The sequence below is a fragment of the Meleagris gallopavo genome, chromosome 1, assembly GCF_000146605.3.
Source record: "Meleagris gallopavo isolate NT-WF06-2002-E0010 breed Aviagen turkey brand Nicholas breeding stock chromosome 1, Turkey_5.1, whole genome shotgun sequence".
Lineage (NCBI taxonomy): Eukaryota > Metazoa > Chordata > Aves > Galliformes > Phasianidae > Meleagris > Meleagris gallopavo.
In genome coordinates, this window is record NC_015011.2 from 14,552,972 (window position 1) to 14,566,939 (window position 13,968).

At 36.2% G+C, this 13,968-nt stretch overlaps 1 protein-coding gene across 1 annotated transcript in view; it reads left to right on the forward strand.

The window, feature by feature from the left end:
- Positions 1 to 13,968, forward strand: part of SEMA3C (semaphorin 3C) — a 51,216-nt gene extending 37,248 nt beyond the window's left edge. The window contains exons 11-16 of the mRNA XM_010728898.3: positions 604 to 692; positions 2,949 to 2,990; positions 4,157 to 4,314; positions 7,103 to 7,170; positions 10,213 to 10,343; positions 12,248 to 13,968. Coding sequence (XP_010727200.2) covers positions 604 to 692; positions 2,949 to 2,990; positions 4,157 to 4,314; positions 7,103 to 7,170; positions 10,213 to 10,343; positions 12,248 to 12,661 — 902 coding nt within the window. The 3' untranslated portion in view covers positions 12,662 to 13,968. The remainder of the gene's footprint in view (positions 1 to 603; positions 693 to 2,948; positions 2,991 to 4,156; positions 4,315 to 7,102; positions 7,171 to 10,212; positions 10,344 to 12,247) is intronic.

Genomic DNA, 13,968 nt, shown 5'->3' on the forward strand with positions numbered 1-13,968 from the left:
AACCTGAGGGGCTTGAAACTGTATTTTGACATAGCAACTATAACTGAGTCATTACAGTGTCTTCTCCTTGCCTTTCTTTCCTTTTTCCACAGGGACCAAAAAAATAACTCCTACTAATATATAAAGGGCTTAAGTATTGCTTGATTTTTCTGGAAAAAAAATCTTTCAGCTCATTATTTTTAGAAGTAGATTAAGTTATTCTTTGGAATATTTACCTTTCCTGTCATCAGTTGTCATTTCATATTATTACTGAGTATGAATACAGTAGCTCTCCTTCACTTTCTGCTCTGTTTTCATTGTAAGATCATTACTGATTTTGATTGATTTTTTCAGGTAGAATGACATTGATGATGATACTTACTCCAGTCTTACCATGACTTCTTGAAGTTCATGTATAAAAATAATACTATTTACAGTCATCTAGAAGTTATCCACAGTTTGTGACTTGTGAGGGAGTCATCTCATAGTGACCCCAAATTAATATTTTTTCATACCTTTATCTGTGTCATTGTGCTGGCTTTGATGTTTCTTTTCATAATTGTATATAGTATCTTTTTTTATCTCTCTATCTCACATGGTTTGATTTTTTCTCATCTTTTCTAGATCAAGGAACTGTACAAAAAGTTGTTGTCTTACCCACCAACTTCTCTGCAAGCGGAGAACTCATTTTAGAAGAACTGGAGGTCTTTCAGGTTTGGCTTGCTCCTACATTTACTCTTCCAATGTGTATGTTCACACAAACACTTTGTTCTAAAGACTTTGGCAAGGGGAACTGTGACTTGATAAAAGATCAAGTGAATGTGCCTACTGTCATCTTGATACCCACCCAAAGAGCAAAATAAAATATCTGAATGAGGACTGTAGGAAGGCTTAAATCCCTTTTTAACCCATATATAAGTTGCTTATTTTTTACGTTGTCATACTATATAGTTGGACTTTGATAACATTCTTATGAGGTTATTTTGTAGTGGCTTCTGGAATCCACTTTTATCATTGGCATGACATATTGAGACTAGTCCTATTTACAGATGAAATATAAGATACTCCCTTAATTATCTGATAATCTTCCTAATTCTGGGCTGCAGAATTGAAGCAAACTAGTGTTTTTGCTCAGCTGCAGATCTTCAAAGCTTCTGGAGTCAAAAACCCAACAAGATTAACACAACATGAACCAAAAAGAAACACAGGCATCTATGGGAAAAAATAAAGGAATAGCCTCTGTCAGTCACTCTGGCATGTAGCAGCTTGTAATAACCTAAAGAAAACATTCATCCTCATGTTAAAGATTCCCCTTCACATTTTTGAATGGGATGTTCTTTAAAATAAGTAGCCTCAGGGCAAACGGTGTTATTCATCTATAAACTTAGCTAGGGGCTTTGTCATGGGCTTTTCTTCTACTTTTCTTCTATTTCACTGAGAGTATACAATAACAAAAATGTAAGCTTTTTATCTAGACATGCAACAATAGCTATTTCGCTAAGAAAAGGAATACTTTCTGTCTCAACCTTCAAAAAAGCATAATTAGCTCTCCTAGGCTTTTGTTGAAAACCTCCCTTTGAAAAAGATATATGTAAGTAACACTACTTAGAGTGCCATTTCTCCAGTTATTCCTTACTCCATTTACAGAAAGTAGACAGGTGGGATGAGAGGAATCTTGATTCTAAGCCTTATTTCTGGGTGTCTCTGGACAGACCTTTTTATCCTGAACATTCAAAATCACAGTACCGTAACTACAGCAGTTGCAGTCTGTGCAGGCAGTGAGGCAATGTTTTCATGAGTCTCTCCAAGAGGTGGGAATGAGATCACTGGTTTTGTGCTAGTAAATATAGAGAGTAAGCAAAGCAAAGATTCCAGAATATAAACAAGATCATAGAATCACAGAATCATAGAATCATAGAATCACTCAGGTTGGAAAAGACCTTAAAGATCATCGAGTCCAACCATGACCTAACCATACTACTCTAACTAACAACCCTCCACTAAATCATGTCCCTGAGCAAGATGTGGCATCAAATCCAGTGTTGTATTGGAACTTGAATCTTCAGACAGTTCAGTCATAAAATAATGCAGAGCAGCTCTACACTCCTTCATACCTTTGCCAATTCTCATGATTCACAGCCAGATTTTCTACTCCTGGCCTTCCCACTTTGCCTGTAGACCACAGCAGTTAATCCTGGCCCATCGGTGGGGCTTTCTTTTGTGACTGAGCAATTGCTAAATCTTCAAAAAATGCTAGTCATTTTTATTACTATCACTCTAATCATTTGTTTGGAAGAGAATAATGAATTGCTTCACTTGCTTAAGGCAATGAATGTGATAATTCCTTTTCCAGCTTTCTAAGATTTGGTTTGGACAATAACAGACTCCAGTGATGACACACAGTAGTGTACTGTACTGTCTCTGGGAACAAAACATAAAGTAACACACATGCCATTTTTAATATTCTTATCATAGATAATCTGAAAGCATGTTGGATGTTGGCCAAACTGTATGCACTGTAGATAATGCGCAGGAGAAGTATGACATATTCTTAACAGAGTCATGCAATAAATATGCATGAGCTATTGCATGATTTTTCCGTATCATCAATTTTGAAGTAAGTTTTTTTTTTTTTATTTGCAAAGTGAGAATAATGGCTTCAAAACACATAGCTGCAGTATTGCTGAACTAACACAAATGCAGGTTAATTAGTACTGTACAAAAATCAATGCATGTAATGAATAATAATGCCATTGAGCTCAGCCAGTGCATTTACTGAGACATTCATTGTATTTGTGAAATTTGATTAGTTGTGAAAATAGCAAATAGTAGGGGGTGATGCTTTTCCAAGATGTGGAAAGTTAAGGTTCTGTTAGATATGACTCAGATTTTATTGAACTTTAAATATTGATTTTGCAAGTGCATTAACAAGAGTCTTTGTAAATGTGGTTTGAAATCTTGTCTTTCAGAGTAACACTCCTATAACAACAATGAAGATTTCATCTAAAAAGGTAAGGAGAAAAAGAATGCTTGCTTAATGTTATTAATAGAGAAACAAATTGACATAAAATGTTAACAGATCAATTGTACTGCATCATAGTAAATATTTTCTGTAATTAATGTGGAGAAACATGACAGGATCTGACATGAGCTGTTAATCTGCCCAAGAGCCAGTAGTATAAAATAATTTATTTTAACTATTTATAATTTCTAAATCACTTAAAGTATCTTTAAAAAAAAAATAGCAAATAATTTTTAAAGAGTATTAAATGATGAAATTTGTACTCCTTATTTTACTTATGTCCTAAATAGAAATTTTCTTTTGGAGGTACGGTGCATACAAAGAAGTGTGATGTTGGATCTATGGAGAAATTGTACATGTCTGTTCACTACTAGGAAATAAGAATGATGAAAATAACTGTGAATATATCTAATGAAATGTCAAACACTCAAACTAAAAACACTCATTCCGTGATTTTCAAAGCAATGCATTGCTCAGTATTTCACAAAACAGTGAAGAGGTAAATACTCCTCACTCATCACTGAATTAAGTTCAGTGTAATTTATTAGATTTATGACCAAAAGAACAGGGAAGTGTCTAGATTTTGTATTAAATAATAATTGATTAATAGTTTCTGAGTAAAAAGAATACTATGGCCCAGATTCTAGTGATTCACATTTAACTTCCCTTGCAAAAGTTATCATTTATTATAAAATTTCTACTGGCTAAATTTTCCAGGTATCTAAGGCTATATGCTGGATCTAAGCCCGAGCATAATCTCTAGGATTTATGTCTTGGAAATCTATGCACTGGAGAATCCAAGTAGGAGCTCTGCATAATATTTACTAATGTGACTATATGCAGAGAAAATACATAGTTCAAAGGCATGAGCCAACAGTCCTCAGTGAATAAGAACCAAGTTCTCAAATCCGAGCAATATTAAGTCAGCCTGCCTGCCTCAGCATGGAAGTGTGACACTCAATGTGGAAAAAAAATTAACATTCTAAGTAGTTCTAAGTGCTTTCTAACAGGAAGGTGGAAATATTATAGTCCCATTCACTTGAGAGATGTCTGTTTTTCTTAAGTTTTACGTATGTTCGTGGCTCCTCTCTTGGTCTTAAGTCCTGGGTGAAGCTCCTCCACACTTAAAATAAATCTTTCCATTTCCTTCTACAGCAACAGCTGTACGTGAGCTCAGAGGAGGGGATCACACAGGTCCCCCTGCACCGCTGCCACATCTATGGGACTGCCTGTGCTGACTGCTGCCTTGCCCGGGATCCTTACTGTGCCTGGGATGGCAACTCCTGCTCCAGGTTCTATCCCACAGGGAAAAGGTAGGTGATCCTGTGAAGTCTGCCAGGAATGTAGGAATAAAGCTTTTGCTCTGCTATGTAGTTTGGAGCCTTGTAATGTGATACAGAAGTGGAACGTCATTCCTTTCAGGAGCACATGCAAATTGGTATTGTTCATCACCTAGGACTGTAGGATAAAAGGCTTGTCTTTTCATATTTAAAGCAACAAATGGGGGGAAAAAAGCACCCTATTCATAATCATAAATATTAATCCGATGTCTCATACACAAAAAAATCAGTGAAACGTTTGTTCCCTTTGTTAAAATTCAGTTGTTCACTATGGATATAATTAAGATAGCCCTAAATACAGTCAGATATCACTGAGGTTGTTTGATGAATAAGGTCATTTATTTTTTGTTCCTCAATTGCTTTTAAATGAGAAGAATTATTTCTATGGAAATTTCAGGCAAATGTGACTTCCATGTACCGCTTGCAGATTTGAGTTTTTTGACATGAGATTTATTAATGCAGGCAAGAAGAGCAATTTCTCTTTAATTTACAACAGAGCTAATAGTCCGTCTCATAATTCTTATGCAAAACAGGAGCCTCTTTCCACCTCCCTAGGGAAATGTTTAATAGCATGGGGCTATAGTGAGCTCTTGTATTGCTAAGATTCTACTTAATATACAAACAATGCCACAGAATGTACAGTAAGTGTTACTGCAGAGGAGAAAAACCTTTCAGTTACATGCCAGAGTGGATGCCACTGTGCTCACTCCCTGAACCTGGCCTGCTTCAGTGACCCAACTGGTTAATGACAGTGTCGTCCTTTGGATTAAAGATGACTTGAATAAATATTCTTGAATTCTTGTATTCTTGAATAACACTTAATTTCAGATAAAAAGACAAAGCCCAATATGGCTATAGCTGTTAAAGATACAGCACGATACCTGGGCCTTGTACTGCTTTCACTTAGTATATTCAAACTGTCTGCAAATTGATTGTTTTCTTCCATGGAGCAAAGGTCAGAAGACAGAGAGGAGGAAAGAAAAAGAGAATCCCCAAGTCTCAGGCCACCTAACTCCTACACTAACTGAAAGATAATGAGCAGTGAGGTATACACAGTCTGTACAGTTTCCAGTGGATTCCTTTTCATCTCCATGTATACACCCAAGGCTATTTCCACTGGGGCTTTCTTTCGTGTTGACATTTTATGTGCAATTTGCTTTTTATAGCAAATGAAAATAAATACCTAGAATTGTAAGGAAGAAATAATCTGTTTTCACATGTGAAAGAAGTGAGTGGTCCTGTTAACTAACAGGAGAAATTATAAAGAATAAAACATTGGTAGTTAGGGCCAAACCCCACAGTTCAGACAGCTTTTTTTGCTGGGCACATTTGTTCATTTGAATCTTTTGATATCCTGTCTCTGTTCCTCACCTAAATTGATTTACCTGGGAGTACCTTCATTTTCTAAAACTACCTCCTCAGACTTCTTTTGATAATTATCAGAGTTAAAGTTTAGATCCTCAGAACTGCTTAATGTAACAAGCATGCCATTGCTGATGAAGTGTAGCTACTCATGATAGCAACAGGCATCCTGAAATTCACTGAGAAATTGTTCAGTCTCCTCTGACTTACATGTACAGTTCACACAGGTTAAGATCCTAAGGCATACTCACATGCTTTTAATATTTACCATCAAAAATATACTTGGAATGTCAGAAATTACTCCTTTGAAAGATCAATTTTCAAATGTTGCCTTTTAAAACTATCCAGTGAAAGATCTGGTAATAAAGGATTAGAAGGGTTATCTTTCACTGTTTCTGCAGTACCTGATATAGTATGACCAAAGAAGCATCACCCTTCACTTAGCAATGTTGCAGCTCCAGGGGCATTTTGGTTTCATATTCATAAGTCCTTAGTGCATAGTTTAAAGTACTGGAGTTACATATCCCCTTCCTTTGCAACAAGTGTCTATCCACAGTATATTTTTTTCACTGAACTTGATAAATGTTGAACTAATGTATGGAATGTTCAGTTTAAAAAAGTAATTATGCTAAGAATAAAAATTCAGGTTCCAGATCTTCATGCACTGAATTCTGTGAGCAGTGACATCCTAGACAAAGAGGGCTAACATGCCAGTACTCCCAGTCCCAGAAAACTCCTAAACTACTTAGCTTACAGAATCATGGTTTTGAATCTGTCATCCAAATAGTATAATAAAGTCTCATTTTGAAGTGTTTTAAGACATGGCGAGTTTGAGTATCTTTTGGAAAGAAAGAAAGTTATATGTCCTCATATAAAGGCAGAACTGAATCTGAGCTTTTCACCATTCTGAATACTTCTGCTTCTCTGCTATCACAGTGGCTTACAGGCACCAGAAATAAGCTGCCTCCCAAAATCGAGTAGGGAACGTGTCCTGCACCATGATTTTCTGTTGGTGCATTAGATACGAGCTCTTTGACTCTTCTATATCAAATTCTCAATGCTTGTTCATTTGAAGACCATTTGAATCTGAGAGGTCTGTCTCTTAATGTTAAATTTTGCAACACTAAACCTATGTCAACTTTATACATCACCTCTAGCCCTTCCATCCCTGTGCCTTCATTGCAAAACTACTTGCCTACCAAAAGAACAACTGTCTTAAAAAAATCAGCAAACTAGTTATTCCCTTAAACAGTATCTTCTCTCTAACATGCCTGGCAACAGAGAAGCAAACTCAAAGTAGGTCATGAACTATGCCTGATAACTGACCAAGTATAAAAAAAAGTGTTTATTTGAAGAATAGTCATTTTGGAATAACAATTTGTGTTTTAAAATATTTTAGGAGGAGTCGTAGGCAAGACGTGAGACATGGAAACCCTCTGACTCAGTGCCGAGGTTTCAACCTGAAAGGTACTGTAATTTAGAGATCCTTATGCTATATAAAGAATGCATGGCTTTCCTTGTATGATTCACTGCAGCTCACATCTGTGTGGTTTACTGGTAAAGCACAATTATTTTCCAAGTCTGAGTCTTTCCTTGCAATTATATGAATCCTGAATAAATATGATAAAATGATAACCCATGAAATGTAGAGTTCAACATACATGAAATAAGAAGCTGTTACTACAGCTGATAGTACTGACTAGAAACAGGTATAGTGAATTTGAGTGCTTTTCTAAGTCCTTTAAGTCTTTATTAATTTCTCTTTATGTAATTAAGTCTCAGATCTGAACATTTAGAGTAAAATAGAATTTGAAGTTTTATTAGTTTTTGGAACACGTCTTTCAGCAGGTTCCTTTGTGTTGTCATTATTCCTTTCTCCTTTTACCTAGAAAAAGAATTTGCTTCAAAACTCTTTATAAAATCCCTTATTTCTAGTTGTGCAACTGTTTAGCCAGGCTGGCACAGTACAGATAGACAGCGGAGAAAAGTCTCTGCCTTCCCAGCTGCCCCTTTCTCCACATTGCTAGTTAGCAGTCAGATATGGCCAAAGTCATAAAGTAGATGCAGACATAAAAGCAGCTGAATCCTTTTTAACTCCATGCATGCCTAAGTTAGGCTGTGGCAACATCAAAACACAGCCACATGAGAATCATGTTCCAGTTTCTGAGCCTGTGTCTTCTAAGTGTGCTCTCAACTGTGCCATCTGTAGATGAAATAATAGATCTCACTGTAAATTGCTGATTGAATTTTTGATTGAATGAGAGAAGAATGCTTGAAGAGTTGTATGTCAAAAGTTCAGTCACATAGAATTTTCTTTTGCTTTTTTCTTTCAGTATCCCACAGGAGTCTCCTGCTTACTCTTGTGGTCTTTTTTCTTCCAGGAGTAAGTCAGGCATAGAATCCTCAGCCCAAGTGTGGCTAATGGTGCTCTGGCTGCCAGCCCACAGTGCCAATGTATCATTCCCCATGACTCAGTGTTAGGTCATTTATACGAAACTGGATAGTTTCAACAAGTTAATCACAATCTTCTGATCAGGTTTGCCCTACCATTAGATTATGCACCTGAGCTCTGAGATATTCATATTAAAGCTCAGGCTCTGAACCATGAAGAAACTTGAGCTCTGTGTCCTACCTTGCAGTCATGTGCAATGACCACCCACCCACTGTCTGTCCCAAGGACAGGTGTCTCCTCTTTCGATGTGGAAAATGTGAGAATGTCAGCTGTCTGCTTTGTGGGCTGAGGGGAAACAAACATTTAAACCTTGACATTCTTGTGACACAGGAATCTTGTTTTCAAGACATTTTTCTTAGTTTTGATATATTTATAGATTTGGATGTTTTAGCAGTTTTAAAGGATGTTTCAGTGACAGCAGTGTAGGTAGATGACACTCTCTTCCCTGGGGGAATAAAAAAGAAACAGCAACTTGGACGCTTTCAAAATATAATTCAAGCTCTTATGGCAAAACTACTATGTTGGGAGGAAAATTGAAATCTGCCTAAATGACAGAAGAGCAGAGTTGGATGACAATAAGAAATCTTCCAAGTTTATAAGGAACAACAGTCTTGAAACTCAGAGTTCAAGCATGACAGGTTGCTTGCCTTAGACCAAAACCAATATTTTTAGCATATTGTTATTTTTTAAGAGATCGTTAAGAACTATAGGGTTTGTAATATTGCTTTTCAAATGTTCTGTTAAGTACTTCAGTATTCCTTATCCTTGTGTTAGTGTTTATGGCCATTAGAAAAATGCTTTTTTATTTTGTCACTGTTCTTCTCAGTATTTGTAAGTGGCATTTATGTGATATATTCAGCCTCAGTGTACAAAACAAAAAAATTGCACAGCTCTGATTCCTTCTGTGTTTCACAGCTACAGACAGGACAGCCAAGCTCTGCTAGTTTATGGTCTTTGAATGCAAAATATGTCTACATTATTCTGGTAAAAAATTGCAGTTGATTATGGCACAACCTCATAAATATGCTGAGAACTTGCAAGGACTAAAACCAGGGAAAGTCTCCTTCCTTTATTAGCATAGATTCCCATTTCATATGTTGAATTGATGAAATAAGTTGAGAAGAATGGAAGATAAAATACATTCTCAGGAAGACCAGTTTTAGGACTGTGCAAAAATACAGTATGATTACTACTCATTTATGAAAATAAATATTTTTATTTTATATATGTAGTAAGCTTTTAAATCTGAAGTGTATTCTTTTTTTTCTGGACAAATAATCTGTGGCAAGTAATGAACATCTAGAAGTTGCTTTCAGTAACTGGCTTCTATGTAGACTATAAAGGGCCACAGCAAGTCTAAATGATGACATACACTCAGCACTTGCCCACATGTTGCTGGAGTGCTATATATCTTTCCTGGTCTCTGTTGATTGCCTAAGTATTCATTGAATTTCAGATTTAGAGCCAGGTCCTTTTTCTTGCTTTTTTAGAGGGGAGTATGTTTAAAGTCTGCCCTCTCTTGCCTCCCTGTGATACTGCATGACCATTGAAATGGATGGAGCCGTCCTTATGTCATGATGTATTTTTGAATCATACCAACAATATTACCCTAATTTCCAAACTATGAAGTGTGAAGAAGTATACCAAATATTTTGTTTTACGTTGGAGAGTCCCAAAGCGGTGGTTTTGTCATAGTAGAGAATGAGATCATTTCAGGAAAGAATATCCCCAGGCTGTTATTCCATCCGGAAGCAGCGAACTCAGTAGAACTCAGTAGAAATGTTTGGGCATGCATTTGCCTACCTGCCCACAGGTATCCCACTTTCTCGGAAGAGATCATATCTAAGTGATAACGCCAGTGTTTGGAGCTGGCTTTTCTTCGTTACATTTAATTTCCTTTCTTTGAAAATTCTGTAGCATGACGTATCTATTATCTGCTAATATCAGGATTGGATATACTTCAATTGACTGTATTTCAAGTAGTGCTACACAGCTATTTGTTTTCTATACAACACCAACATTTACAGTAGCCTGGCTTGTCTTCTTTTACTTCGTAGCATACAGAAATGCAGCAGAAACAGTCCAATATGGAGTGAAAAACAACACCACCTTCCTTGAATGCACACCCAAATCTCCTCAGGCTTCTATTAAATGGCTGCTACAGAAAGATAATGACAGGAGGAAAGAGGTGAGTAATGTCAATAAAGCAACAGCTCTGGAAGGGACCTCAGTCAGCATCCCCATCTCAGAAGATGACATTTGTGTTTTCATTAGACTATGAATCTGGAGAATTTGCGTGGGTGCAGGACATCAGACAGCCCTTTACTTGTATAAATCAATGTAGAGTCTTCAGTGAGGCAGAAAGGCATTTGACTCCTCAGCTCTGCCAGCTCCGATCAGAACAGAATAGCTATTAATTAATAATAAAGTCAAAGAACTAGTTAATGAATTTTTCCTTCGCACCTTACTAATTGCAAATGGAAAGTTTGCAGCGCTTGGGATTTACTATTGATCTGAGGAAAGAGGCATAAAGGCAGTAAGCTGTGTAAAGTTCAAGAAGAAGTCTTCTTGCAGTGGCCTCTCTGTGCTATTGAAAAGATAAAAGGCATAAGTGGGAGAAATGTGAAAGGTTTCTTTAGCAAGAACATATATTGACAAAAGCATTTCCCCACCGTGCTACAATCACATTTTCCATTACTGCATTCTCTAAGGCTCTCAAATTTCAGCACTATAACATACAGTAAGATTGTTTATGAGGAACACATCTTTTTTAACTAATATAAAAGGGGAAAAATCCATTTCAGATCTGAGGCAGTTACTGTGTGAGTAACAAGGAATATCTTTGCAAGGAAAAATTAAGTGTTATGGTGTCTGTTGATAGTTTATAAATACTGAAAAGCACTACTCTCATAACAGGCCATTTTCCAAAATCAGAGAGGACTTAGAAGCCTTTTGTTGAGTCTTTTCAATATATTCTCTCCTGCAGTCTTGGGATACTCAAGCCATGTACTGGTAATGTAGGTGAAATTCTTTAACCCTTTGCTTCAGAATAGCATCTTCGTCTTTTTTCTTGTTATTTTCCATATCAGTACTAGAATCAATGCAGTTTTAAATAGAAACAGTCAAAGCAATCAAAAGGTTTACATTTCAAGCTGAACTTAATCTCTCAGGTTTCTGAACAACGTCTAAAGAACTTTACAATAACAGAATAGCACAAGAAATAAATGAGTTCCTAAAAGTATCAGGTATAATGAAAAGTTCAGCGTCAAAATAGAAAAATATTTCATACAAAGAGCAGCACTGTTATTCTCTGATAATGGGATATTTAGCAATTTTTATTTCATAGCTGAAATGACAAGGGACATGTGCAGTCGTTTATAATCAGATGATGACAAAACAAACTATGGTAACTTGCTTTCTTCAGATGATGTGATCATCTCTTGGGACTGTCCAAAGTCTGAAGCCAAAAAGGACACGAGAGAGTAGAAAAATTGTTCTATGTTTCCAATGAGGTAACATAGCTGATGCTATATGAAAAAACTTTCATACCAAGATTTAGACTCCACAGCTCAGATAGAGTTCTTTGGAAGTTAGCTCTTGAAACTTACTAGCAGTCAAAGTTTTCTCCAGAAGCCACATTCTATTCAATGACAGATCAACCCTCAGCCTAATCCTACTCCTTTCTTCCATCAAATCTCAACAGCAACCTCTGATGCTGGAAAAGACGTTCACAGACATGTAACCCTTGCAAATAAAAGCTTGTTTTCTCAACTTCTCTTCTTGAACACTACAAATACTTTTCTTTCATGAAGATTTACATCTTTATCTCCATCCCAATCAAATCCACTTTAATATAATGAATAAAAATATAGAAGTCATTTTCTCTAGAGACACTCATGTTAGGAGTAGTCTCTTTCCTAACATTGGCAGGCAAAATGGCCACTGTGATTCATGATGAAGCAAAACATAATGCCTTTAAAAAGTTCTTTAAGAAAGATAGAGACATTTAAAGTAATAGTTAACAAGGAATTACAATACTGCATTGTTTTGTAACATTCTTGAAAAAGTTTCTTCTGTCTTTTCTACCTTTAGGTTAAGCTGAATGAGAGGATCATAGCTACTGAGCAAGGACTTCTCATTCGCTCTGTCCAAGACAGTGATCGGGGGCTTTATCACTGCATTGCAACAGAGAACAATTTCAAGCAGACCTTAGCAAAGATCAATTTCAAAGTGCTGGATACAGAGATGGTGGCCTACATGACTGACAAGTGGTCCCCGTGGACCTGGGCCAGCTCGGTGCGAGCCCTGCAGTTCCACCCAAAGGACTTTGTGGGAACTTTCAGTCACTCTGAAATGCAGATGATCAACCAATACTGCAAAGACAGTAGACAGCAAGGTCAGCGGAGGGAAGAACCCCAGAAGTTGAGAGGAGACTACAGCAAACTAAAGGCCCTTATCAATAGCAGGAAAAGTAGAAATAGAAGAAATCAGTTACCTGGTTCTTAATTTTATTTTGCTGAAGGAGATATCTTTGTCCTCACTGTAGAGGGCTTATATTTGTCTGTTGAGAACAAAGTTGTGCAAATACGATGAAAAATTAGATGAAATTACAACAAGCTTCAGAAAAGATTCTCCTCCCAATGAAATGCAGTGTAACTCAAGTAAAGAAAAGATGTGGAGCTTTTTCAGTCCTAGATGCTTACTGGCACTAGGTTAGTCTATGTCATGGAAACAAAAATGAGTGTTCTTCTTAAACCAGATTCATACTTAGTATCTCGTTATTTAATTACAGTTGAACAGAAATTTTTACAAGCTGAGTGCAGTATCTTGCAACTCTGGAGCTGTACCAGACTGGTGGTGGAAGAATCTGGATTAAGATGCACACCCCAAATAGGATGGTACTAAAATTTCTTTGCACTGCATTTACGAACATGAGTTTTTGCTTGTTTACTAATTGATACTGGGTTTACAGCTTTCATTCATTATTCAAATCATGTAAGTACATGCAGATAAGATGCACGTAAAGTGTAATAGAAATGTCATTCATTCAGAGGTCAAATGAAGGAATGAGTAGAAGAAAAAAATATGTTTTTATACTTTGTCAGAGGAAACACTGATTATTGTGCATAGTATGAGTTGTAATAAATTAATGAGTTCTGGAATGTAACTTAAAATATCTCTGCTCCTATTGATTTTTATTAATATACAATGTTCTGTAACACTACAGAGCTTTATAAGTGGTACAACGCTAACATGAGAATGTTCATTATATGTACAATTTTGAAAAGCACCTAAGTGTCTTGGGTATTTTAGCTGTTTTCAAAGAATTACACTCCTTTGGTTTGTTTTTCAAAAGACAGAATGTGTAGAGTGTTTATTCAAAAAAATTATTTAATCTATTGCATAGTTAAATTGAGGTTGTCTTGCAATATAGAAACAAGTTATGAACATCTTTGAAAATTTTAAAACTTATTTTTTCAGCTTCTCATCATGAAAAATGTTATCTAGATTTTTTAAATTAAAGCATTTCCACTTTTCTTTTTATGCTGTTTTCACAATTTCCTCCTCTGTTCTGTTTTTCTGCTGTAAAGAATATTCAAAAAAGAAATGAAAAGTGAAAAGAGAGAAAAACAATATTTAAAAAACTGGTTAGGGTCAAAAACCAAAAACTATAGCAACATTTGAGAGATACATTTAAATAGAAATATTTTTGTTTAAGAAGAAGGTGTCAGGCCTAATGAAGTTCGTTTTGTTGCTAATTGGTTGCATGTGCATCAAGCTATCGTGGTAAAAGCAATCACCTTTTTTTTTTT